We start from the raw sequence: 27,689 nt of genomic DNA on the forward strand, positions 1-27,689 counted from the left end.
ATAGCACCTTGGGCAAGTGTCTTCTACTATAGCCTTGGGCCGACCAAAGCCTTGTGAGTGATTTGGTAGACGGAAACTGAAAGAAGCCCGTCATATATATGTATATATATATATATGTGTGTGTGTGTATGTGTTTGTGTCTGTGTTTGTCCCCCTAGCATTGCTTGACAACCGATGCTGGTGTGTTTATGTCCCCGTTACTTAGCGGTTCGGCAAGAGACATCGATAGAATAAGTACTGGGCTTACAAGAATAAGTCCCGGGGTCGATTTGCTCGACTAAAGGCGGTGCTCCAGCATGGCCGCAGTCAAATGACTGAAACAAGTAAAAGAGTAAAGAGTAAAAGAGTATGTGCAGGTACTACTTTAGAAGAGTGGTCCCGGTGTGCACACTCGCGTAGTCACGCATCCGCGCTTGCTAGTGGTGACTAGTCGATCCTTACTTTGTGTTTTTGTATTTTATTTACTTTGTTAAAAAAAATATTTATTTTGTGTTTTATTTACTTTGCTAGGTAGTCGTTGTAGGATCGACTAGTCATGACTAGCTTGGGCGACTATGCGAGTGTGCACACCGGGACCACTCTTCTTAAGTAGTACCTATGTGCAGATTTGTATGTTTTGTTTTGTGTATTTATTCTTAAGCATATAGTTGCATATCTAGATATGCTCTTCCAGGGATGGATTGGATCTGTAGTCTTCGAATTAGCTTTCTCCTTTCTGGTTTTGAGAGGCCTAATTTCTCAAGACTGGTATTTAGGCAGTGTGTTACATATCTCAGGGTCCCAATAATTACAGGTCTAAACTCGAACTTGTAATCTGGATAGAGTAAACTGCAGATTTCTCAATACTTCAGCACAGATATTCTCTTTTTCACTGATCTTCAGCTTTATGTTAACATCTGCTGAGCAACTAATTTCTACAACTGTGCACAGTTTCTCTTCTCAGTCCCAAATCATTATATCAGGCCTGTTGTGCTTACATTTTATTGAAGTCTTCACTGGTACATTCCACCAGTACTCCTTTTCATTATGAGTGGCTATGGCTTCTACCATACTGTGGGTTCTTATGTATGTATGTATGTATGTATGTATGTATGGGCATGTGGAAGAGAGTGTAATTCGGCAGGAGGACTTAAACAACATGCAAAGGTACATGAAACCCAGTTACAACTACAGCCGGCTTTTTACTGGTAAAGGTTTTAGTTGCCAATTTTGTACAAAACATTGTAGATCTTTAGCTGGGCTCAAAAGTCACATTCGATCACAGCACCAGTAACAGTGAAGCTTCGTGCAATGGCCATACTCGATAACAAGGTGGCAGCCATAATGTATGTATGTATGTATGCATTCTTTTACTTGTTTCAGTAATTTTGACGGTGGCCATGTTGGAGCACCACCTGAAAGGATTTTAGACGAAGAAATCAACCCCAGGACTTATTCTTTGGAAGCCCAGTACTTATTCTATCGGTATCTTTTGCCAAACCGCTAAGTAACGGGGACGTAAACACACCAGCATTGGTTGTCAAGCAATGGCAAGTGGACAAACTCAGATAAATACACATAAATATATATACATATATATGCATATATGTATATATATACATACATACATACATATACATATATATATATATATTTACCATATATATATATATACATATATACATATATATATATTTACCATATATATATATATATATACATATATACATATATATTTACCATATATATATATATATATATATATATATATATATATATATATATATATATACACACACACTCACACATATATATAATGTTCAGCAAATTTAGATTCAGATGAATATGGTACTAAAGTTGAAGGCACCAGAATTTGGTATGGTATTATCCATATAAATCAAATGGGGTGATTATAATCAAAAGAAGCAACAAGGATATCCAAAGGTAGTGTAGTACAATCGTTTCATGCTACTTCATTTTATTAAACAATGTAAGTATTACGTCAGTTTTAAAATGTCGAGCAATCTTCAGCCACATATAGAATTTTTTTAATTAAATGGACAATGTACATTTTTATACTTATCTCATTTGCCAACATTACAAAGAGGGTAGATATATAGACAGAGAGGTTAATTTTATCATTAAGAACATGGGAGTAGAAGATCCTTCTCCATCTGTAGATTTTTTATCACTGTGTTCACTTTGTTATTTAGATTTATCAATGAGGAGGGGGCTTCTTTATTTGGTTCAATGGAGACAAACAAGAATTTTTTTCTATTTATAGATAGAGAAAGGGGTAGTACAAATGTCAAAGCCATAAATCCACCCTCATGTATTTTAGCTAAAGTTAGTAGGCTGAAGCTAGTGGAGTAGGGAGAATAGAGGCTACCAATGCTGTAGGGATTTCTAATGTTCTTTACCATTTAACAGCCATAATTCTGTTTGCGAATTTTAAATAAATATCCTTCAGATAGTTTTTTTTTCCAAAGGATTCTAATCAATTTTAGTATCTTATATAGAAATCATTATAGAAATATAGAAATATAGAAATCATTTTACATTTCTATAAATATATATATATATCGTAAGGTGTACTAGCCATCTGAATGTGGCTAGCCACTGGGGGTGGGGTGTTACTGATGCTTTCCCCAGTGGCTAGCCACATTCAGATGGCTAGTACACCTTACGTTGTCGAGCGGTTACTGTTTATATCTCGTTCAGAGATTTATTAATGCTTGTATATATCAGATTATTATTAATATAGATTCATAGTTAGTTAGTAAATAGTGATTTATTTTATTAATGAGTTAAATTAAAAAATATGCTAGACAATATTTAACTGTAAAAAAAAAAACCCCTTATCAATTAGCACATATATCAAGAGCCTATAAGATATTTTAAAGTGTAATGGAAGGGAGGTAATCAAGATGAACTTAATTTCACTAGATTTACGGAATTTACGCAATCCTATATAGCAGTGCTTTTCAATCTTTTTGCTGGAGCGGAACCCCAAGGAAACATTCCACTGGCTCGAGGAACCCCTGTGCAATAATTTAATAGCCTTATGCACGCATATCTGCACAGGAGAATTAAAAATTACTGCCGATTTTAGCAGTTTTGTAACTTCTTGGGGAACCCGTGGACTGTACTGGCGGAAGCCTGGTTGAAAACCTTTGCTATATAGGAAAGTATCAAAGGATTTTAATTTCACTTCATTCAAATTTATTTATATTATAAAATTTCATATTAATCTATACAGGTTAAATAAAAAGCTAGTATGGTATATTATTTCCTTATTTTCTCGTTTACTCGTTTGTCATTTGACTGCGGCCATGCTGGAGAACCGCCTTTAATCAAGCAAATCGACCCCGGGACTTATTCTTTGTAAGCCCAGTACTTATTCTATCGATCTCTTTTTGCCGAACCGCTAAGTGACGGGGACATAAACACACCAGCATCGGTTGTTAAGCAATGCTAGGAGGACAAACGCAGACACACATACATACATATATACGACGGGCTTCTTTCAGTTTCCGTCTACCAACTCCACTCACAAGGCATTGGTCGGCCCGGTGCTATAGCAGAAGACACTTGCCCAAGGTGCCACGCAGTGGGACTGAACCCGGAACCATGTGGTTGGTAGACAAGCTACTTACCACACAGCCACTCCTGCGCCTATTTGGTTACAAAATATTAAGATTTGAAAATTTAGGAATGGTCAGAAGTTTAAGTGTTTAGCTAACTAGAAATTGTGTTGACCTGTGCCGTTCAAAAGGAAAAGATCCACACATTCTACCAGTATATGAAGTTTAAAAGTGTTTAGTTACAAAGAAATTATTTTAAAAATCTGCCGGTCAAAGTGAAAAGATCCAAATTTTAAACTTTTTTTTTTGTATATTCGTAATCTCCTACATTCAAAACCTAGGAATCTGAAGATTTAAAAAAAAAAATGCATTTTTGAAGGCAAGGTGCGAAACTGCGTTAATCACTTTCTGCCTTTATGTCTCTGCTTGTACTCAATGCTTGATGACCGGTGCTCATGGGTTTATGTCCCCCGTAATCTAACGGTTCTGCAAAACGAATCGGGGAGGATAAGTAATACGTTTAAGAAGAAAATAAGTTCTGGGGGGTCAATTCTTTCTACTAAAATTCTTCAAAGTGGTGACTGAAGCAAGTGAAAAAAACCCAGCATATATATATATATATATATATATATATATATATATATATATATATATATATATATATATATATATATATTGGTAAGTAGCTTGCTAACCAACCACATGGTTCGGGGTTCAGTCCCACTGCGTGGCACCTTGGGCAAGTGTCTTCTACTATAGCCACGGGCCGACCAATGCCTTGTGAGTGGATTTGGTAGACGGAAACTGAAAGAAGCCTGTTGTATACATGTGTGTATATATGTATATATATATATATATATATATATACATATAAATGTGTGTTTGTCCCCCTAGTATTGCTTGACAACCGATGCTGGTGTGTTTACGTCCCCATCACTTAGTGGTTCGGCAAAAAAGACCGATAGAATACGTACTGGGCTTACAAAGAATAAGTCCCGGGGTCGATTTGCTCGACTAAAGGCGGTGCTCCAGCATGACCGCAGTCAAATGGCTGAAACAAGTAAAAGAGTAAAGATATACATACATACACACACACACACACACATATATATATATATATATATATACATACACACACACACACATACATACATTTAAAGGGCAGACAACCGATAGATAACTTCTCTTCCTTGCACAGAAGAGCCAAGAGATTCTCTGAACGAAGTAGCGGGAAAGAAGTATGGAATGGCTATTTTACGTTTTACTTATTCACCACTTTTAAGTATACTGTACGCTTTTTTCTCCCTTTGAGTTCATAACCCTAACCTAAAATTGAGTCGAATTTAAAATATGTTTCTTTTAAAATTTCATTAGATTCTACGGAAAATGCCGACGACCCCGAATGTCGGTTGTAGAAGTTTCGAGAAGAAAAGTTTAAAAGTTTTTTTTTATTATTATACCTCGTTCAGAGATTTATTATTTATTATTATCGTTATTATTTAATGCTATCGGCTATCTCCCGGTTTGGGGTCCTTGAACTGATTAATTTTTAATCTCCGATAAAAGCCTTTCCGGCCGTGACCGTTTCGTTTTTCTGTTGTTTTTTTTTTTAATATCTATCTTTCTTTACCCTTTTTGCACACCAGGACCAGTATTCGCTAGTCCTACCTTTTATTTAATTATTTCCTGTGTGAATTTGTGGTGTTTTAATGTTTGGGATTTTGGCTGGTATTTCTAGCGCTCTAAGCGACCACGTCTTGTGTCTTGTCCCTTGTTAAGCTGGCAACGTCTTAGCAACCATGTGCTTCCGGTTTCGATCTCATGAGACGGCAGCTTGTGAAATCCTATTCTAACCACAGCTTCGGGTCGACTTGTTGACTTGTGAGCAGATTTTTGGGTCGACCTATTGACTGTGAGCAGATTTTCCTTGGTCGAGCAGCCAGACAAGACCCATATACGTTCCAGCTGTGACCAACACACCTGTTTTGTACATTGGGCACTGGTTTTCCACTCTGTACGTGTTGTGTGACCTCAGGTCAGTATAATAGTCATTATTTGGACCTATGTTGCTGTTGCTTGGCCAGTCACGAACCTGTAGACCCATGGTCAAAGACGTCCCAGCTCTGACAATGTATCTATTACGTATATATTTAATATTAGTGGTTATAATCGTTCTTTAGCCCATGGCCAGCCATGATTCAGCCCAGCTATTGGTACTACTAGCGAACAGTGGTCCCGGCGACGCACGCGCGTACTCGTGCTAGCAAGTCACGACTAGTCGATCATTACTTTGTGTATTATTTACTTTGTTTAACAAAAAATTATTTATTTATTTTAACATCTGCTTTCCACCCTGGTATGGTTTAGCCGGTATGACTAATGCTCAGCGGTATTTCGTCTGTCGCTACGTTCTGAGTTCAAATTCCGCCGAGGTCGACTTTGCCTTTCATCCTTTCGGGGTCGATAAATTAAGTACAAGTTACGCACTGGGGTCGATATAATCGACTTAATCCCTTTGTCTGTCCTAGTTTGTCCCCTCTGTGTTTAGCCCCTTGTGGGTAGTAAAGAAATAGGCTTGACTGGAACTGGTAAGCTGCACCAGGCCCAGTCTGATCTGGCAGTGTTTCTACAGCTGGATGCGCTTCCTAATGCCAACCACTCCGAGAGTGTAGTGGGTGTTTTTTACATGCCGCCAGCACAAGTGCCATTCACATAGTGCTGGGATTTTGGCTGGTATTTCTAGCGCACTAAGCGACTACGTCTTGTGTCTTGTCCCTTGTTAAGCTGGCAACGTCTTGGTAACCATGTGCTTCCGGTTTCGATCTCATGAGACGGCAGCTTGTGAAATTTATTCACTTTGCTAGGTAGTCGTAGGATCGACTAGTCACGACTAGCTAGCGCGGATGCGCGACAACCGGGACCACTGTTCGCTAGTAGTACCCAGCTATTTTCAAAGATGTTCCTGCTTTGACTATTTCGTCTTTTATTCAGACTTAGTGTATCTGGGACTACACTGTAATGTAGAGCAAAGGTTCTTAAGCATTTTTTCTTTGCCTCTGGACCCCTTTGGTTCTTGTTTTTCACTCCGTGTCCCCTCATATTAAAAAAAACTCTTCTTATATTTTATTATTAAATATTAGGAATTGTATTTTTTAAAAATGGTTAAAAGGTATATCAACTTAAGAAACATTTCTTCGAAACTCTTTCTATTCCGCCGAATCCCCAATGGCCAGAGCGCCATCCCCCGCGGTTACCTCATCAAAACCGCCAATTTCCTCGGGGTTTTGTTGCAGCCAAACTTCATATATTTAAGTGTATTTAGTTTTGTTCCTTTACTTTTTATTTTTATGCATGTAAACTGAACAATTTACCTTAGACGTATAACCATTTTATTGCAGAATAAATCTTAATTACTAAATCTTATATGGACTCCACCACGGGTCGCGTGGACACCGGCTGAAAACCACTTTATCTCTCTATATATAAACGGCAGTTTGTCTGTGTGTGTTTCCGTGTGTCTGTCAGGTTGTACCCTCACCCTGACCACGGCTTTCAACCGATTCTGATGAAACTTGACACACACATAGCCCAATGTCATAATTCAAAACTAACGCAGCGAAAATTTTGAAAAGTTCCCCCAGTTCTGAAAAAAATTGATAAATCCGACATGGGGTCGAGAATCAGAAACACAAACCACAGACTGTCATGGGGACGCAACTCGACCTTTTTAACTCTCAAAAAAAATTTACCATAATTTTTTTCTATTTTTTGGCTATAACTCTTTAAAAATGCTTTATAGTTATTTCCCTTACAAACCCGAGCAACGCCGGGCGATACTGCTACTTGTTAATATTAGTGGCTGTAGCTGTTGTTTTTTTTTAGCCCCAGGTTCAGGGCTCTATTAAGACCCATAAAAGCTCTAAGCACTTAAAAGGTTTTGCTGCCTTTCAAAATGAAACAAAATTTGCAGAAAGATGGAAAATAATGGTTATATTGGCCTGGAAATTTACCCTTATTTTTGTATGCTTCTATTTTATTTATACTCTTTACTCTTTTACTTGTTTCAGTCATTTGACTGTGGCCATGCTGGAGCACCGCCTTTAGTTATTTATATGTACATATTCATACAGCACGGAATGTTGTTTACCTAAACGGACTCCAGCGATTGGTTAAAATTGCCGAAATGCTCGAAATTAAAGACGAAATATCTTACAACCTATAGAATTTTCTCAAAGCCAAGAAAAAATGATGTTTTATAAACACATTCTACCAGTATACGAAGTTTAAAAGTGTTTAGTTAACTAGAAATTGTGTTGAAAACTGCAGTTCAAAAGGAAAAGATCCATATATACGACAGGCTTCTTTCAGTTTCCATCTACCAAATCCACTCACAAGGCTTTGGTCGGCTCGAGGCTATAGTAGAAGACCCTTGCCCAAGGTGCCATGCAGTGGGATTGAACCCAGAACCATGTGGTTCGTAAGCAAGCTACTTACCACACAGCCACTCCCAAGCCTATATATGTATATATATACTTGTCAAGCCAATGTTGTGTGGCTGGCACCCATGCCAGCCTTATGTAAATGGCACCTGTGCCAGCGGCATGTGGAAAGCATCCACTACACTCAGTGGTTGGCATTAGGAAGGGCATTCAGCCGTAGAAACCATTGCCAAATCAGACTGGAACCTGGTGCAGCTCTCTGGCTTACCGTTTCCAGTTAAACCGTCTAACCCATGCCAGGATGGAAAGCAGATGTTAAATGATGATGATGATCTAGAGTTGATTAGTTAACAATAGGCGCAGGAGTGGCTGTGTGGTAAGTAGCTTGCTAACCAACCACATGGTTTTGGGTTCAGTCCCACTGCATGGCACCTTGGGCAAGTGTCTTCTACTATAGCCTTGGGCTGACCAATGCCTTGTGAGTGGATTTGGTAGACGGAAACTGAAAGAAGCCTGTCGTATATATATATATATATATATGTTTGTGTGTCTGTGTTTGTCCCCCCTAGTATTGCTTGACAACCGATGCTGGTGTGTTTATGTCCCCGTCACTAGCGGTTCGGCAAAAGAGACCGATAGAATAAGTCCCGGGGTCGATTTGCTCGACTAATGGCGGTGCTCCAGCATGGCCGCAGTCAAATGACTGAAACAAGTAAAAGAGAGTAATCCGAGGACCTCTGTATGTTTGTATGAAATAAAACCATGTCTGTTTCTGTTTTTTTGTAGATTCATCTTTAAGTCTAAACTACTTCCCGTTGCAAACTGTCTGGCATTTGAAGACGACGGCGATACAATGGCTGCAAGTTCCACAGACAAACTTTTTAAGCCGGTGTACAAGAATGGCGTTTATGATAACCCTTTTCCGACATGGAGAAACATCAGTTTCTGGAATGTGATCAAGTGGCTTGTGACGACCAAGGATAATAGCAATGTACCCAGCAAAGCGGTAAAGCAGATCTTTATTTATTTACTGGTTTTTTATTTTGGTTTGAGAGTGTACAGAGGTCTACACATATAGATACTCTCTCTTTTACTCTTTTACTTGTTTCAGTCATTTGACTGCGGCCATGCTGGAGCACCGCCTTTAGTAAAGCAAATCGACACCGGGACTTATTCTTTTGTAAGCCCAGTACTTATTCTATCGGTCTCTTTTGCCGAACCGCTAAGTGATGGGGACGTAAACACACCAGCATCGGTTGTCAAGCAATGCTGGGGGAACAAACATATACACACACATACACATATATATATATACATATATACGACAGGCTTCTTTCAGTTTCTGTCTACCAAATCCACTCACAAGGCTTTGGTTGGCCTGAGGCTATAGTAGAAGACACTTGCCCAAGATGCCACGCATCTGGGGCTGGTTAGCAAGTTACTTACCACACAGCCACTCCTGCGCGCGCACACACACGCACATATTTATAGAAGTGTGTATATGTGGCTATGTGGTAAGAAGCTTGCATTCCAACCACATGTGTCCAGGTTTAGTCCCACTGTGTATCACATTGGTAAGTGCTTTCTACTATAGCTTTGGCTGACCAAAGCCTTGTGAGTGGCTTTGGTAGATGGAAACAGAAAGAAGCCCATTGTATATCATCATCATCATTTAATGTCTGTTTGTCATGCTGGCATGGGTTGGACAGTTTCACAGGAGCTGACCAGCTGAAGGGCTGTTCAGGCTCCCGGTCTGTTTTGGCATGGTTTCTACTACGGAATGCCCTTCCTAATGCCAACCATTTTACAGAATGTACTGGGTGATTATACACAACACTGGCATGGGTGCTTTTTATGCGGTTCCAGCACCTGCAAGCCCACAAGATTAGGGATACTCAACTGGAAGGGGTTGCAAGGGCAACCACACTTTGACTTAGCTTAACATGTCTTTTCAAGCACAGCAAACTGCCAGGAGTCTCTGTCCCCTGTCAACCCTTCTGTGAGCCCCAATGTCTGTAGATCCTTTCTTGTGATTTTGTCCCACATCTTCCTGGGTCTACCCCTTCCGTATATTCCCTCCACAATTAGAAATTGGCAATTCTTGACGCAACAGTCTTTGTTCATATGCATTAAATGGCCATACCTATTTCTTTACTACCCAGAAGGGGCTAAACACAGAGGGGACGAACAAGGACAGACAAATGTATTAAGTCGGTTACATTGACCCCAGTGAGTAACTGGTACTTATTTAATCGACCCCGAAAGGATGAAAGGCAAAGTCGACCTCGGCGGAATTTGAACTCAGAACGTAATACCAGACGAAATACGGCTACACATTTCTCCCGGCGTGCTAATGTTTCTGCCAGCTCACCGCAGTCTTCTCTCTTGCACACTACATCTGATGTCTTGTGTTATGTTTTAATACACACTTATCCATGTGAAAACTCATCCAGCAATAATATAATGAATATATGAGCAATATTAATACTTATTGCCAAGCTATCATAGCAGTCCAGAAAAATAGGACGAATGCTGCTGTTGATTAGCTCCAAGAGGCCATCGCCTCTAGCTAGCTATGTGACACACGAACAGCTAGAGGTGATGGCCTCTTGGAGCTAATCAACAGCAGCATTTGTCCTATTTTTCTGGACTGCTATGATAGCTTGGCAATAAGTATTAGACTAGTGAGACCATAACCCGTGGCCTCTACATGGGATATAGCCAGTCGACTTATGCATACCTTTCCTTCTTAGGACACAAAACTCCACTTGTGAAGACCCGTTGAGGCAAGTGGAAATCAGAACCAAAATCGAAGTCGACCAACATGAATGGAAATTGCAGCTGTGATACCAGTGCCGGTGGCACGTAAGCGAACCATCCGATTTGGCCGCCCCGACTGGCCTCCGTGCCGGTGGCACGTAAAAGGCACCCACTACACTCACGGAGTGGTTGGCATTAGGAAGGACATCCAGCCATAGAAACACTGCCAGATCAGAGTGGGCCTGGTGCAGCCTTCTGGTTTTCCAGACCCCAGTTGAATCGTCCAACCCATGCTAGCATGGAAAGCGGACGCTAAATGATGATATATAAGCAATATATACTCAAAAATACATGCTGGTTGAAGCAGAACCCCAAAAATCCATCTGCTAAAACAAAGCAGTATGCAAATTAGAAGAACTATTATTTGTACAAATTAACAAAATACAAATACATTTACTAAACAAGGCAAAAGTCACCAAACTCAGTTCGATACCTGGTCAGAACAGAACTGAATTAGAACAATATAACACCCTGTATCCTTAGTTTTTCTCTCGAATCACTGTCGTATATGCACACTGACATTATATTTCTTTATTGCCCACAGGGGGATAAACATAGAGGGGACAAACAAGGACAGACAAAGGGATTAAGTCGATTACATCGACCCCAGTGCGTAACTGGTACTTATTTAATCGACCCCGAAAAGATGAAAGGCAAAGTCGACCATGGCAGAATTTGAACTCAGAAAATAGTAGCAGACGAAATACCACTAAGCATTTGGTTCAGTGTGCTAACGATTCTACCAGCTTGCCACCCTATGCACACTGAAATTACCCATCCAGTGAAGCATACTGGCTTCATCATCATCATCATCATCGTTTAGCATCCGCTTTCCATGCTGGCATGCGTTGGACGGTGCAACTGGGGTCTGGGAAGCCAGAAGGCTGCACCAGGCCCAGTCTGATCTGGCAATGTTTCTACGGCTGGATGCCCTTCCTAACGCCAACCATACCATGAGCGTAGTGGGTGCTTTTTACGTGCCAGGCGAGGCTGGCAATGGCCACGTTCGGATGGTTCACTTATGTGCCACCGGCACTAGTATCACATCTACAATTTCCATTGATGTTGATCGATTTTGATTTTCACTTGCCTCAACAGGTCTTCACAAGTAGAGTTTTGTGTCCCAAGAAGGAAAGGTATGCATAAGTGGACTGAGGCCATGGCTTACGGTCTCACTTGTCCTGCCGGGTCTTCTCACGCACAGCATACTTCCAAAGGTCTCGGTCATTTCTCTCAAACCTTTGCATATCCTCAATAGTCATAGCCCATGTCTCACTGCCATGTGGCATAGCTATATGTACACAGACATCACACAGTCTGCCCTTCACTCTGAGGGCGAGACGCTTAGCTTCAAACAGAGGTAGTAGCTCTCTGAACCTTTGCCCAGCCTATTCTTATTCTAGCAGCTACGCTTTTTGGAGAAACCTCCCAAAATCTTACATGTTTTCAGTATGTGTTGTCTTAGTTCCTCTCAGAACTGAGACTAAGGCTAAAAAGACACATACTGTTAGTATTCTATTATTCTGCTATTCCCTTATTCCACAGTCTCTTTATTCCAGTATATTCTTCTATTTCTAGGTCCTTGACCGGACCCTGCCTGTTATCACACCTGACCTCCAAGAACTTGCTGACCCACCAAAAGAAGGTATTCGCTACATGTGGCTTGGACATGCGACCACACTGGTGCAATTAGATGGGGTCACCATACTCACTGACCCGGTCTTTAGTGAACGGTGTTCATTTGTTCAGTTTGCGGGGCCGAAGCGCTTTCGTCCCTTGCCCCTGAGCATAAGCGACCTGCCCCGAGTGGATGTCGTCCTCATCAGCCATAATCACTACGACCACCTCGACTATGACACGGTCGTGGCCCTGCGTGAGAAGTTCGGCGCTAAGCTCACCTGGTTTGTGCCGGCCGGCAATGGCAGGTGGATGCGAGAAACAGGGCGCTGCAAGAACGTCAAAGAGCTGAGCTGGTGGGAGAGCTCAGAGGTGCCGGACCACCCGGAGGTGCGCATCGTGTGTACCCCGTGTCAGCATTGGAGCAGGAGGGGAGTCAACGACACCAACAGGGTATGTTGTATGTGGTATCATCATCATTATCACTATCATCACCACTGTGATCATTGTCATCACCATCATCATCATCATCATCATCATCATCATTATTGTCATCATCTCTGGTCATCGTTTTTATTACTATTCTTTTATTCGTTTTAGTCATTTGACTGTGGCCATGCTGGAGCACCGCCTTTAGTCGAGCAAATCAACCCCAGGACTTATTCTTTGTAAGCCTAGTACTTATTCTATCGGTCTCTTATGCCAAACCGCTAAGTGTCTGGGACGCAAACACACCAGCATTGGTTGTCAAGCAATGGTAGCGGGACAAACACAGACACACAAACATATACACACACATACATACATATATATATATATATTATATATATATATATACATACATATATACGACGGGCTTCTTTCAGTTTCTGTCTACCAAATCCACTCACAAGGCTTTGGTTGGCCCGAGGCTATAGTAGAAGACACTTGCCCAAGATGCCACGCGGTGGGACTGAACCCGGAACCATGTGGTTGGTAAGCAAGCTACCTACCACACAGCCACTCCTGCGCCTATAATCATCATCTTCATTGCCATTATCATCACTGACAACACCTTCATCACCGTAATTGACATTGTCATCATCATCATCATTATCTATTCTCTCTCTCTCTTTCATGCACACTCTCCCCCTTATCCTTGCACTCTCATTCTCTCACAGATTCTCCTCTCTCTTTTTTTCTTATTCTCATACTCTCTCTCTTTCACACACTCTCTTACCTTTATGCTCTCTCTCTCTCTCTCTCTTTCACACACACTCTCTCACCCGCAATCATACTTTCTGTCACTCCCACTCTCACTCACCATCTCTTACCCTCACTCTTACACTCTCATCCACTCCCTCTTTCTTTCACCCTCACAATATCTCCCCCCTCTCTCTCTAACCCTCACATCCTCTTCCTCTCCTTTCTTTCCAGGCCCTGTGGAGCAGCTGGAGTGTGCTGGGACCAACCCAGAATTACTTCTTCACAGGGGACACAGGCTACTGCGCAGCATTCAAGCAAATTGGGGCAGAATATGGCCCCTTTTCTCTTGCTGCTATCCCTATAGGCTCCTTTGAACCAAGGTAAGTAAACAATTGGTGGTGATGGCAGTGATGGTAATGGTATTACGGGTGGTCCCATAGTACAAATTTCCTGTTTTAAAGACCTTAATTCAAGCCTTCCATCTCTATCTAATCTATATATATAAAATCCGTTCTGTCTGTCTGTGTGTGTGTCTTCTAGGATCTCAGGCATCCTCCATCCGATTGCGCTCAAATTTGATATGTAGATACCAACGGTATCAGGGTGTGTATAAGTCTTGGAAAAATTACAAAAATCGATTCCAGGTGAGAATGCGATCGAAAAAGTGAATAAAATCGTTTTTCTTTGGAATAGAAAAAACGTCCATCTTTATTTCTTCTTTAGCTAGTGTCTCAAATTTAGGTTAAATCAGTGTTTCTCAAAGGGGAGGCCTATGGGACGGTCGGACAAGTTGGTTTGAGAAAATTTGGTTTAAATGTTTGACAACTCAGCACCGTCCATTGGACGGGGGGCGTTTTGCTTGTATATGTATATATAAAATCTGTTGTGTCTGTGTGTGTGTCTTCTAGGATCTCAGGCATTCTCCATCCGATTGCGCTCAAATTTGATTTGTAGATACCGACGACATCAGGGCGTGTATAAGTTTTGAAAAAATTACAAAAATCGATTCCAAAAATGCGATCGATAAAGCCATGGGAACGTGCATTTGTACGCACAAGTGGCTGTGTGGTATGTAGCTTGCTTACCAGCCACATGGTTCCGGGTTCAGTCCCACTGCGTGGCATCTTGGGCAACTGTCTTCTGCTATATCCCCGGGCCCACCAATGCCTTGTGAGTGGATTTGGTAGACGGAAATTGAAAGAAGCCTGTCATATGTATATATATATATGTGTGTTTGTCCCCCTAGCATTGCTTGACAACCGATGCTGGTGTGTTTATGTCCCTGTTACTTAGTGGTTCGGCAAGAAGAGACCGATAGAATAAGTACTGGGCTTACAAAGAATAAGTCCTGGGGTCGATTTGCTCGACTAAAGGCGGTGCTCCAGCATGGCCACAGTCAAATTACTGAAACAAGTAAAAGAGAGAGTAAAAGAGTGCAAGTACATCAGCTGTTGCGATCGATACTATGCATATGCAGTTTGTGCAAAAAAAGCTGGCTGGCTTGAAATAATGCCACAAAATGGGACGGTTGGACAAGTTGTTTTGATAAAATTTGGTTTAAATGTTTGACAACTCAGCACCGTCCATTGGACAGGGTGGGGCATTTTGCTCATATACAATATAGTTGTATTAATGACTAGCTTTTGTTGTTTAGCCCCAGGTCATTCCTGAACCAGAAGACCTATAATCAAACATGCTCCAATTGTGACCTTTCCATCTCTTATTCAGACAGTGTATCTAGGACTATATTATCTAATGTACTGTATAGTAGTTAGTATTAGTGACTAGTTATTGCTTAACCCCAGGTCAGTCCTGATTCAGCAGATCAATGGTAAGCAAGCTACTTACCACACAGCCACTCCTACACCTAATGACAAAATTATTTTACTAAATTTTTCAATATCTTTCAAAATGAAGTGAAAGAAAGTCCGTGTGTGTTTCAAAACATGTAAAAAAGAAAAAAAGTGTTAACCCTTTCATTACTATATTTCTGTTGAGATGCTCTGTGTTTCTTTCAATTAATTTTAAATATAACAAAGAATTAGGTAAAATAACTCAGTTATCATTAAGCTAGTGTTAGGAACATAAATTGTGGCTAAGGTTTGGTGGAAGATTTTTATTCAAAACTTATGAAAACAAGACATTTGTACTACAAAGACAGAGCTGGTTTCAGCTGGGATGATATCAAAAGGGCTAAAAATATCATGGTGACTTTAGCCCTTTCATTACTGTATTCCTGTTGAGATGCTCTGTGTTTCTTTCAATTAATTTTAAATATAACAAAGAATTAGGTAAAATAACTCAGTTATCATTAAGCTAGTGTTAGGAACATAAATTGTGGCTAAGGTTTGGTGGAAGATTTTTATTCAAAACTTATGAAAACAAGACATTTGTACTACAAAGACAGAGCTGGTTTCAGCTGGGATGATATCAAAAGGGCTAAAAATATCATGGTGACTTTAGCCCTTTCATTACTGTATTCCTGTTGAGATGCTCTGTGTTTCTTTCAATTACTTTAAATATAACAAAGAATTAGGTAAAATAACTCAGTTATCATTCAGCCAGTGTTAGGAACATAAATTGTGACTAAGGTTTGGTGGAAGATTTTAATGCAAAACTTATGAAAACAAGACATTTGTACTCAGAGCCAGAACCGGTTTCAGCCGGGTTGGTAACAAAAGGGTTAAAGAATATTAAGTTAAAGCTTATTATACACGGCAATGTGCCTGCTCTCTTTTTCAAGCCTCAGACGGGCTCATCTTCCTATAAGAAACATCAAAAATGCAGGAGAATGAAATTCAGAGTGAATCTTCATGTAAAGGGAAATGACTTCTGCAAGACGTCTAATTTTTGTTATTTTATATTTCTGTGCTAAGTTTTGAATGATATTCTCTTTTCTCTTACTCTTTTACTTGTTTCAGTCATTTGACTGCGGCCATGCTGGAGCACCGCCTTTAATCGAGCAACTCGACTCCGGGACTTATTCTTTTGTAAGCCCAGTACTTATTCTATCGGTCTGTTTTGCCGAACCGCTAAGTGACGGGGACGTAAACACACCAGCATCGGTTGTCAAGCAGTGCTAGGGGTACAAACACAGACACACATACATATATATGACGGGCTTCTTTCAGTTTCCATCTACCAAATCCACTCACAAGGCTTTGGTTGGCCTGAGGCTGTAGTAGAAGACACTTGCCCAAAGTGCCATGCAGTGGGACTGAACCTGGAACCATGTGGTTGATAAGCAAGGTACTTACCACACAGCCACTCCTGCGCGATGAGGAGATATGAGGAAAACATTAAACTACATCTATTGGTGAGGCTCCAGCTGGGGAGTTCAAGAGTTTAAGCCTTTTTTTACCATGTTTTTGTTTCAATACATTGACTTTGTTTTGATAAATTCTGAAAAATTTAGTGAAAATATAGGCACAGGAGTGGCTGTGTGGTAAGTAGCTTGTTTACCAACCACATGGTTCTGGGTTCAGTCCCACTGCGTGGTACCTTGGGCAAGTGTCTTCTACTATAGCCTCGGGCCGACCAAAGCCTTGTGAGTGAATTTGGTAGACGGAAACTGAAAGAAGCCCATCGTATATATATATATATATATATATATATATATATATATGCGTGTGTGTGTTTGTCCCCCTAGCATTGCTTGACAACCGATGCTGGTGTGTTTACGTCCCCGTCACTTAGCGGGGTTCGGCAGAAGAGACCAATAGAATAAGTACTGGGCTTACAAAGAATAAGTCCTGGGGTTGAGTTGCTCGACTAAAGGTGGTGCTCCAGCATGGCCGCAGTCAAATGACTGAAACAAGAAAAAGAGTAGAGTAAACATCTTTGCCATTATTAAGCTGGTGTTTGGAACAAATTAATATGAAATGTTGATAGAAAGTTTTAATTTAAATCAATTTAACCCTTGTTGTTGTTGGTGGTGGTTTCAGATTTAGTAATTAACTGGTGCCTTATTTTATAATATTGTTCATCATCGTCATTGTTTAACGTCTGCTTTCCATGCTAGCATGGGTTGGGCGATTTAACTGAGGAATGGTGAACCGGATGGCTGCACCAGGCTCCAATCTGATCTGGCAGAGTATCTACTGCTGGATGCCCTTCCTAACGCCAACCACTCCGTGAGTGTAGTGGGTGCTTTTTATGTGCCACCGGCACAGGTGCCAGATGGAGCTGGCAAACAGCCAAGATCGGATGGTGCTTTTTACATGCCACCGGCACAGGTGCTAGACGAGGCTGGCAACGGCCACAAATGGATGGTGCTTTTTACGTGCCAGGCGTGGCTGGCAATGGCCACGATCGGATTGGTGCTTTTTACGTGCCAGGCGTGGCTGGCAATGGCCACGATCGGATTGGTGCTTTTTACGTGCCAGGCGTGGCTGGCAATGGCCACGATCGGATTGGTGCTTTTTGTGTGCCAGGCGAGGCTGGCAACGGCCACGATCAGATGGTGCTTTTTACGTACCACCGGCACGAGGCCAGTCGGGGCGGTGTTGGCAACGGCCACATTTGGATGGTTCTCTTACATACCACCGGCACTGGTATCTCTTATGTACCACTGGTATCACAGCTGCAATTTCCATTGTCACATTATGTAATAATAATAATAATAATCACTATGTTCTGTTGTAGGTGGATGATGAGGCCCCAACATGTTGATCCTGCTGAAGCTGTGTTGATACACCAAGATATTCGATCAAAACAATCATTTGGTATCCACTGGGGTACTTTCAAGTTGGCTTCCGAGGTACTCTTAACTCTTTATCACTTGTTATTCTTGATGTTGTACACGTTTGTGTACAGACACTCACACACATACATATACACACACATAACATCCCCTCCAACACAAATATACACATGCACACATACAGACGCACATATGCGCACACACAGCACCATGACAAATACATGCGAACAAACATATGCACACACTAACATTAACCACACACATATACACACACAAACGTGCACACATATACACACACCATCCTACCAAATATAAAACACATCTATTCACACCACAATAAACCCTGGGACCAATCAAAAACGGCCCACACACACAAACATAAGTATATATATATATAATCAGCCGAAATTGCGAAGATGATCCGGTTCTTGACTGAAGATCGAAGGCTTTGAATGTCCCATCTGTTTTTTTGTATCGTATTCTAAATGTTTTGCGTTCTTGTCCCAGTTTCTGTTTTTTTACATTTACCTATATATATATATATATACATACACATACACACACACACACACACACACACCATTCTGACCTCCATACAGACGCACATTTACGCACAGATGCACACACACACGTAACATCGCCACCAACACAAAATACACAAGAATACACACGCCCCCACAGATGCACACATACGAACAAATGCATACACACACTAACAAACATTAACCACACACATATACACACACAAACGTGCACACATATACACACACCATCCTACCAAATATAAAACACATCTATTCACACCACAATAAACCCTGGGACCAATCAAAAACGGCCCACACACACACAAACATAAGTATATATATATATAATCAGCCGAAATTGCGAAGATGATCCGGTTCTTGACTGAAGATCGAAGGCTTTGAATGTCCCATCTGTTTTTTTTTATCGTATTCTAAATGTTTTGCGTTCTTGTCCCAGTTTCTGTTTTTTTACATTTACCTATATATATATATATAATATATATATATATACATACACATACACACACACACACACCATTCTGACCTCCATACAGACGCACATTTACGCACAGATGCACACACACACGTAACATCGCCACCAACACAAAATACACAAGAATACACACGCCCCCACAGATGCACACATACGAACAAATGCATACACACACTAACAAACATTAACCACACACATACACACTCACAAACAAATGTGCACACATATACACACCCCATCCTACCAAATTTTACAAACACACACAGACACATCTATTTACACCACAATAAACCCTGGGACCAATCAAAAATGGCCCACACACACAAACATGTATATATATATATATATATATATATATACACATACACAAAGACACACACACTCACACCATTCTGACCTCTAAAGACCAATCCCCCAAATCATTGATAAACTGTTTTTAACATTTTCTTTAGAGTGTATATATATATTGTAATATTTTGTGACAACCAGTACCTCACACAACCAAGCTTTTACATGTTACTTTTGACAATCTTTTTCTAAACAAGGGAAACTGGTCAAGTAGATAAACATGTTTTAAAATTGCATTTTCAAACCTTCTTTCATATATAATTCCACTTGTGCGGTACCTTACAACCCCACTTTATTATATATATATATATATATATATATATATTCTATATATATATATATATCTGGCTTCTGTGCCAGTGACACGTAAAAAGCACTATTTGAGCGTGAACATCTGTGTTGGCTTACTGACACTTGTGCTGGTGGCACATGAAAAAACATTCGATCGAGGTCATTGCCAGTGCCGCTGGACTGGTTTCTGTGCAGGTGGCACATAAAAAGCATCATTTGTGCATGGCTGTTGCCAGTACCGCCTGAATGGCCCCCGTGCCAGTGGCACGTAAAAGCACCCACTTCACTCTTGGAGTGGTTGGTGTTAGGAAGGGCATCCAGCTGTAGAGACACTGCCAGATCAAGATTGGATTCTGGTGCAGCCATTTGGTTCGCCAGTCCTCAGTCAAATCATCCAACCCATGCTAACATGGAAAGTGGACATTAAACGATGATATATATATATATATATGTGTGTGTGTGTGTGTGAGAGAGAGAGAGAGAGAGAGTGTATCTGTGATACAATAAACATTAGGCGGCAAGCTGGCAGAATCGTTAGCACGCCGGGCGGAATGCTAAGCGGTATTTCGTCTGCCGTTACGTTCTGAGTTCAAATTGCCTTTCATCCTTTCGGGGCCGATAAATTAAGTACCAGTTACGCACTGGGGGGTCAATGTAATCGACTTAATCCGTTTGTCTGTCCTTGTTTGTCCCCTCTGAAATACCTATTTCTTTACTACCTACAAGGGGCTAAACACAGAGGGGACAAACAAGGACAGACAAACAGATTAAGTCGATTATATCAACCCCAGTGCGTAACTGGTACTTAATTTATCGACCCCGAAAGGATGAAAGGCAAAGTCAACCTCGGCGGAATTTGAACTCAGAACGTTGCGGCAGACGAAATACCGCTAAGCATTTCGCCCGGCGTGCTAACGTCTCTGCCAGCTCGACACATATACATACCTCCATACTTTTGTTGACATTGGGTTGCATAAAAGCTATATAAATATCCTTCAGTCTTTTATTCTCAATGTCATTTGTCTGTCTGTCTCTCTCTTTCCACAGTTCTACATGGCACCAAAGGAGAAGCTGAAATCAGAACTGGAATCAAAGAAGGTTTCTGAGACAGAGTTTTTCACTGTGAAGCATGGAGAGATACATTACGTGAGAGCAGAATCTTAGGAAAACAGGGACCCAAAGGTCATATATATACACTATAAGGACTTCTGAGGGAGACAGGGGTCAAAGGTGATATACACTCTGTTATGACTTCTCTGAAAGAAAAAAAGGTCGGTACTTTACATTACAGGATGGTGTTTCAGGGAGCCAAGAGTCAAAGGTCATATATATGGCTTCTTGGGAAGGAAGGGGTTAAAACTCATATGTACTATGGGAACTGTGGTCAGGGGTCATTTACATTTTATGAAGGCTTCATGTGAAGACGGGGCTCAAAGGTCATGTATACTACATGGGAACACATGCATATGAGTCTGTGTGTGCACGTGAGTCTGCATGCATGTGAGTCTGTGTGTGCACGTGAGTCTGTGCATTTGACTCACTGCATGTATGTGAGTCTGTGTGTGCGTGTATGTGCAGAGGGATATATGTGCATCCGTATGTGTATATGAGCATGCACTCATATGTACATAGGTGTGTGTATGTATAATACATTCCAGTTTATATTTATATGTAAAAACAACCAAACATGGTTGAAGAATTGCCCTGTATATTGAAGTAAAATATCACATTAAGGAAAAAGTTGACAGTGACTTCAAAGTATTTACTCAGTAGTTACTTTTATTGAACTGTCTAGTAAAGACAACTAGCTTTAAAACTTTGAAGTCCCTGTCAATCTTTCATGTTTTTAAATAATAATGTATATAAAATAATATGTAATATATAATAATATATAATATACTATGATATATATATATATATATATATACATATATACACATAATTTATATATAAAAAAATTATATATAATATATAATAAATAATGTATATAATAACAATAATATATAATAATATTTAATGATATATAAATAACATATAATAATATTTAATGATATATAAATAACATATATAATAATATTTAATAATATGTAATAACATATATAATAATATATGATATATACATGTACATGTAGGTATATATATATATATATATATATATTATATATATATTATGTGTTAAAACGATGATGATTACGAATGTATATATACATATAAATATAATATACATATATATAATATTTATACATACATATATATAGTGTGTGTGTATGTGTATATATATATATATATATATGTATATATTTATATAATGTATGTATCTAATATGTGTGTGTGTATGTATATATATATATGTATATATTTATATAATGTATGTATCTAATGTGTGTGTGTATGTATATATATATGTATATATAATGTATATATCTGTGTGTGTGTATGTATATATCTAATGTGTGTGTGTATATATATATATAAAATGTCTATATATACATATATATATGTGTATGTGTAGATATATATATATGTGTATATATACATATATATGTGTGTGTGTGTGTGTAGATATATATATTTATATAATGTGTATATATAGATATATATATTTGTATATATATCATGATGATGATGATGATATATATGTATACATACACACACACACACACACACACACACACACGTGTATACATATATATATATGTATGCTATCCGAATTTTAATATGTAAGAAATTATATATACATGTCTATAACAATATATATAAACTTAACATTATGTAAAACAACTGTATATTAAATAAATTAAATCCAAATAAAGTTATTCATCAGATCGCTGGAACATCATAATCACATCTCAGGTTCAAAATATATACACACTAGCAGCATAGCCCGGCATTGCCCGGGTATGTAAGAGCCCCTAGTAGGCAACGACTAATCCCAATCTAGTCCTTTCCCTCTAGGGAACAAAGGCGCATGTGTAGGTTGCAATGTCTTCCCTTCACTCGAATACTTCTGTGTATACGATGTTCCTAGCTGTCCCTTTGGGCGATAAAAAGGTTGAGTTGTGTCCCCTAGACAGAAAATGTGTTGCATATAAAAAGCTTAGATTCTCGACCCCATGTCGAATTTATCGATTTTTTTCAGAACTGGGGGAATTTTTCAAAATTTTCGCTGCGTTAGTTTTGAATTATGACATTGGGCTATGTGTGTGTCAAGTTTCAACAGAATCGGTTGAAAGCGGAAACTGAAAGAAGCCCGTCGTATATATATATCTATATATATAGGCGTAGGAGTGGCTGTGTGGTAAGTAGCTTGTTTACCAACCACATGGTTCCGGGTTCAGTCCCACTGCGTGGCACCTTGGGCAAGTGTCTTCTACTATAGCCTCGGGCCGACCAAAGCCTTGTGAGTGGATTTGGTAGATGGAAACTGAAAGAAGCCCGTCGTATATATGCATGTGTGTCTGTGTTTGTCCCCCCTAGCATTGCTTGACAACCAATGCTGGTGTGTTTACGTCCCCATCACTCAGCGGTTCAGCAAAAGAGACCGATAGAATAAGTACTGGGCTTACAAAAGAATAAGTCCCGGGGTCGAGTTGCTCGATTAAAGACGGTGCTCCAGCATGGCTGCAGTCAAATGACTGAAACAAGTAAAAGAGTAAATAACAAAATATTAAGCAAATAATATAAAATATTATAAAGTATAGAAGCCATCTTAACATGGCTAACCACATAGGGGAGGGGGTGTTACTGTAGCTTTATAGCCCCAAGAGATCGTCGTCTCCAGCTGGCTTTAGACACCATATCAGTGCTCTTGAAGTATTTGCAAAGGGAGGCCATCCCTTCCTCGCAAGCCTGAGTGATACGCTCGGACTAGTTTCGGGATTTTTGTCCCTTGTCAACGGGCGATAACCACCAGGTCGCGATTAATTCTTTATTACGATTATAAAATCAGTACATAGAAGAACAATACAGGACATACATACAAAAAACAGTTATGTGGTTCATTTAAAAATTTCCAAAATATATGGATTATTCATTATACAAAAAACTATTTAAATTGTCCTTTGCATTGACTAATATAACATTACATTAGATTGAAATCTTACCGATATATTTTAAGCCCCGCAGCTTTCCTTTCCTCTTCTCCATCCTTAGTTAAACTGGGTTTCTGACACCCACCTTTTTCACCACTTCCTTCCATCTTTTTTCATACACACCTCGTGGTAAGATCTTCTTTTCCAGCCCCATTTTGCTCTTCAGATGATATCTGAAGTAAGTGAGCAAGCCGGGGCCCGAGACAAAGTTTCCTATCGCGACTCCTTCCATTCTTGTACGCCACATGCATTCTTTTACTACTGCAACCGTGCAGTGAAAACATGCCTCACCTTCCTTCGAGAGTCCAGTTGGCGGTATCATCTTAATCATAGACTCAGCCGACAGCTGTACTCATCCCAGATGCGATAACACGTGTTCTGCGTAACTTATCAAGTCTGACAACTTCCGACAGTGTACAAAAGCGTGCTGGACGGTTTTATCGTCCAACCCGCATCTTGGACACGTTGGTGGCACTGAAATTCCGTGCCGCGATAACTTCTCGCGAACAGGTAAAGCATTCCTATAACACTGCCAGGCCAGGGATCTTTGGAAGTTATCCAAATACCCCGTACTGAAAGTCTTTTTAAACAGGTTGGTAAGCTGGTCTTCGTCGAATTCCAGAGCCCCTCCTAGGACGTCGTCGTTCTTTGCCTCTACCAGCCTGCTATAAAATACCGAGGTGGTATTTCCGCAGCCGGCCTTGCCCGCCTTGTGGATCAGCGTGAGTTCCTGTCGGCACTCCTTTTGCCATAAAGTCAGATTCCGTCTTTTGATGCAACCGGGTTTAAAATTCACTAAGGAAGCCGGTCTTGGGAAAAATTCCCCTGCCAGCGGACTCCACACCTTATCACCCTCCAGGTGGTGCCAGAGATGCTTCAGCCTCAACGCATGCCTGCGCATCATCAACCAAGGCATTCCCAACCCACCCTTTAACGGTTCCTGGCAGCAAACGGAGCGCCTCACAAGTGGCTTTCCTCCCTTCCACAAAAAGCGGAAAAGGATTCGCTCCAACTTGCTAAGCCATGAATCGGAGCAAGGGACAGCGGTCAGGCGGTAAGTGATTACAGATGCAATGAACATCTGTACCACCTCCGCCCTTCCTTTCAAGGACAGAAACCTTCCAGACCAGGTCCATACTATGGCCTCCACCTTGTCCGTCACCTCACTCCAATTCCTCTCCGTTTGGGAGTGTGGCCCAAACCAAACTCCTAGCAACTTAACAGGACCATCCGTCCAGTGTCCCATGGCACTGGACGATATCGACTTGCTCTTCCAGGTGCCGAGGCGTAAGCCAATCGACTTGTCCTTGTTAACCTTTTCTCCTGCCACCACCTCGTATCCTCTGATAGCATCTTCTACACAAGGTAGCTGGGCCTCATTGGACACGATGAGGGTGACGTTATCTGCATAAGCAGAAACCGTCACCCGCCGCCGATCTCATCCGGGTTACTTCCCAGCCTCTCCAACTTTCGCAGCAATGGCTCGAGAGCCAACATGTACAAAAGTGGTGACAAGGGGCACCCTTGACGAACTGAACATTCGATCGAAAACGGTTCCGTTAGGTAACTGTTGATCTGGACGGTGGACTTGATGCCACTATACATAGCGGAGATCCACCCGCGAAATTCAGGGTCCAGTCCAGCCGCTTCGAGGACCGTCGCCAGGTACTTATGGTCTACTCTATCGAACGCTTTACTTTGGTCTAAATGGACCATGCCCGCCCTTGCCGGTTAATTTACCCACCCTATCTAAGGTGTAGCGTATAAGGTGAAGATTGTCCTGGATCGACCTGCCTGGAATTGCACATGTCTGTGCTTTCCCTACAAGTTCTCCACAACAATCGTCAACCTTTTTGCCAACACCTTGGCCAAAATCTTTAACTCTACGTTAAGTAGAGTTATGGGCCTGTAATTACTAATGTTATCCCCCTTGCTCGGGTCTTTCTGGATTAGCGTCACCACTCCCCGGCTTACAGAACTGGGAATTCTCCCATTCTGCTGCCAGTTCGTGTAGACGCCTGCCAATATTCCCCCGAACAAGTCCGGCATACTTTGGTAAAACTCGTAGGGCAGACCATCCAACCCCGGCGACTTTTCCCCGGCGCATCCGGCCAGTACCCCCTCTATCTCCGCGGGAGTGATCGCTCCTTCACAGCACTCCACCTCACGCCCCGAGAGCCGCGGTCCGCCGGCTAGGAAGTCCTTAAAGGCCTTCCCCTGCTCCGGTGCCACACCACCCCCAAACGCGCGGGCGAAATGCTGGTGAAGAAACTTTTGCATCTCCTCCTGTCCATAGATCTTTTGTCCCTGTTCGTCAGTTAAAGCTGGCCATAGACACACTTTCTTGTGTCCCTGTCCGTCAGTTAAAGACTTGATTGAAGCTTTGTTACCTCTCTGACTCTCCACTCGACGGGCCCATCCGGCAACGTTAATACCTTCTCGTTTCCCTGCGCGTAGCTTAGTTCTAACTCTGCAACCTTCGTGTTTGGAGTTAAGGTGACGGTACAATACCGTCCTTGCCGCCATCACTCCGGATGCAGAGCCAGCTTCCATTGCCTCGTTTAGATTCTTAACTAAATCGTCCTCTATCCTAGACCTATCTAACCTTAGCTGATTGCTAAATCTAATGGACTCTGAACGAATGGCTCTTTTGAGGGAGTGCCACCATCTATTGTTAATGATGGTGCCACATAATGCCCTCTGTACTAACACCTTAATCCGGGTACGGAAGTCTTCACAATTCAAAATAGACTTGTTCAGCTTCCAGTACCCGGGTCCCTGTCTATGGCACTTATCTAATTGCACCCTACAAGTCACAAATTTTTGATACGTGTAAGGCACAATGTGAAACACTGGACAACTAAACGTATCCTTATTCTCTTTTCCTAACGAATATCCTATCTATATACGATCTGCGTGAGCCATCGTTGTTTCTCCACGTCCACTGTGGAACGCTCGGCTCATCCAGTCGATAACGGTCTACTAGATTAAAGCTCTCTAGTAGACCCTTGAGGCTAGGGTTCCCCTTCCTATTGGTTGAGCCAACACTGTCGACCCGCGCTTCGAGGACAGTGTTAAAGTCCCCTACTAAGACTACTGTTTTCGACGTCACTAAAAAGGGCTCCAGGTTCCGAAAAAAACCCGACTGCCTACACTCATTCGGAGCGTAGACAGCTACCAACCTGAAGGACTGTTTACTTACGTGGGTTACATCCAGAATGACCAGCCTGCCTTCTGGGTCCAGAAAGACAGCACTTACCTGCAAGTCCAAGCTCTTCCTGATAAGGACTGCCACGCCTCTTTCTCTTCCTCGGCTAGGAGAAATAAATTTCTCGAAACCATTTAGAAGAGGCGAGAACGCTTGGGTCCCGTTCATCTTGGACTTGGTTGCAATCGCTACGTCCACTCCATGTGTCGTGAGGTTGTTCTGGAAACAAATTTGTTTCCATTTTGACCCCATTCCACGTACATTCACACAATCCAGCTTAGCCATTGTCGGTGAGAGAAAAAGTAAATAAACTTACGTTTGAGAAAGGGAGCATGACAGTTTAATTCTGCCCGCTTCCCCTTCTTCCTCCCTTGTGATCATAGCTGCAGGGCTCTTAACCGGAGTTGC

The 27,689-nt window shown here is 41.1% G+C and overlaps 2 protein-coding genes across 4 annotated transcripts in view; one reads left to right on the forward strand and one right to left on the reverse strand.

Annotated features, from left to right (window-relative positions):
- Window positions 1–27,689, reverse strand: part of LOC115225490 (neurofascin-like) — a 498,646-nt gene that overhangs the window by 329,985 nt on the left and 140,972 nt on the right. The gene's annotated exons all lie outside the window — the stretch shown is intronic.
- Window positions 4,733–21,823, forward strand: LOC115225289 (N-acyl-phosphatidylethanolamine-hydrolyzing phospholipase D). 3 transcript variants are annotated; one of them, XM_029796231.2, is made up of 6 exons: window positions 4,733–4,801; window positions 8,789–9,008; window positions 12,401–12,892; window positions 13,856–14,004; window positions 18,269–18,383; window positions 21,030–21,823. In XM_029796231.2, the coding sequence occupies exons 2-6, from the start codon at window positions 8,856–8,858 to the stop codon at window positions 21,144–21,146; spliced, it is 1,026 nt and encodes a 341-aa protein (XP_029652091.1). In that variant the 5' UTR covers window positions 4,733–4,801; window positions 8,789–8,855; the 3' UTR covers window positions 21,147–21,823. The 3 variants fall into 3 exon arrangements, with proteins under 3 accessions (XP_029652091.1, XP_029652089.1, XP_029652090.1); XM_029796229.2 differs by having other exon boundaries at window positions 4,747–4,852; XM_029796230.2 differs by lacking the exon at window positions 4,733–4,801 and adding an exon at window positions 5,358–5,598.

This window comes from Octopus sinensis, linkage group LG27 (genome assembly GCF_006345805.1).
Source record: "Octopus sinensis linkage group LG27, ASM634580v1, whole genome shotgun sequence".
In the NCBI taxonomy this organism is placed as follows: domain Eukaryota; kingdom Metazoa; phylum Mollusca; class Cephalopoda; order Octopoda; family Octopodidae; genus Octopus; species Octopus sinensis.

Excerpts from the sequence above, each read along its gene's own strand:
- LOC115225289 (XM_029796229.2), top strand. The coding sequence starts at position 4,809 with ATGGCTATTTTACGTTTTACTTATTCACCACTTTTAAGTATACT. Across the intron at positions 12,893-13,855 it reads GAGTCAACGACACCAACAGG|GCCCTGTGGAGCAGCTGGAG; the intron begins GTATGTTGTATG and ends CTTTCTTTCCAG. Across the intron at positions 14,005-18,268 it reads ATAGGCTCCTTTGAACCAAG|GTGGATGATGAGGCCCCAAC; the intron begins GTAAGTAAACAA and ends GTTCTGTTGTAG.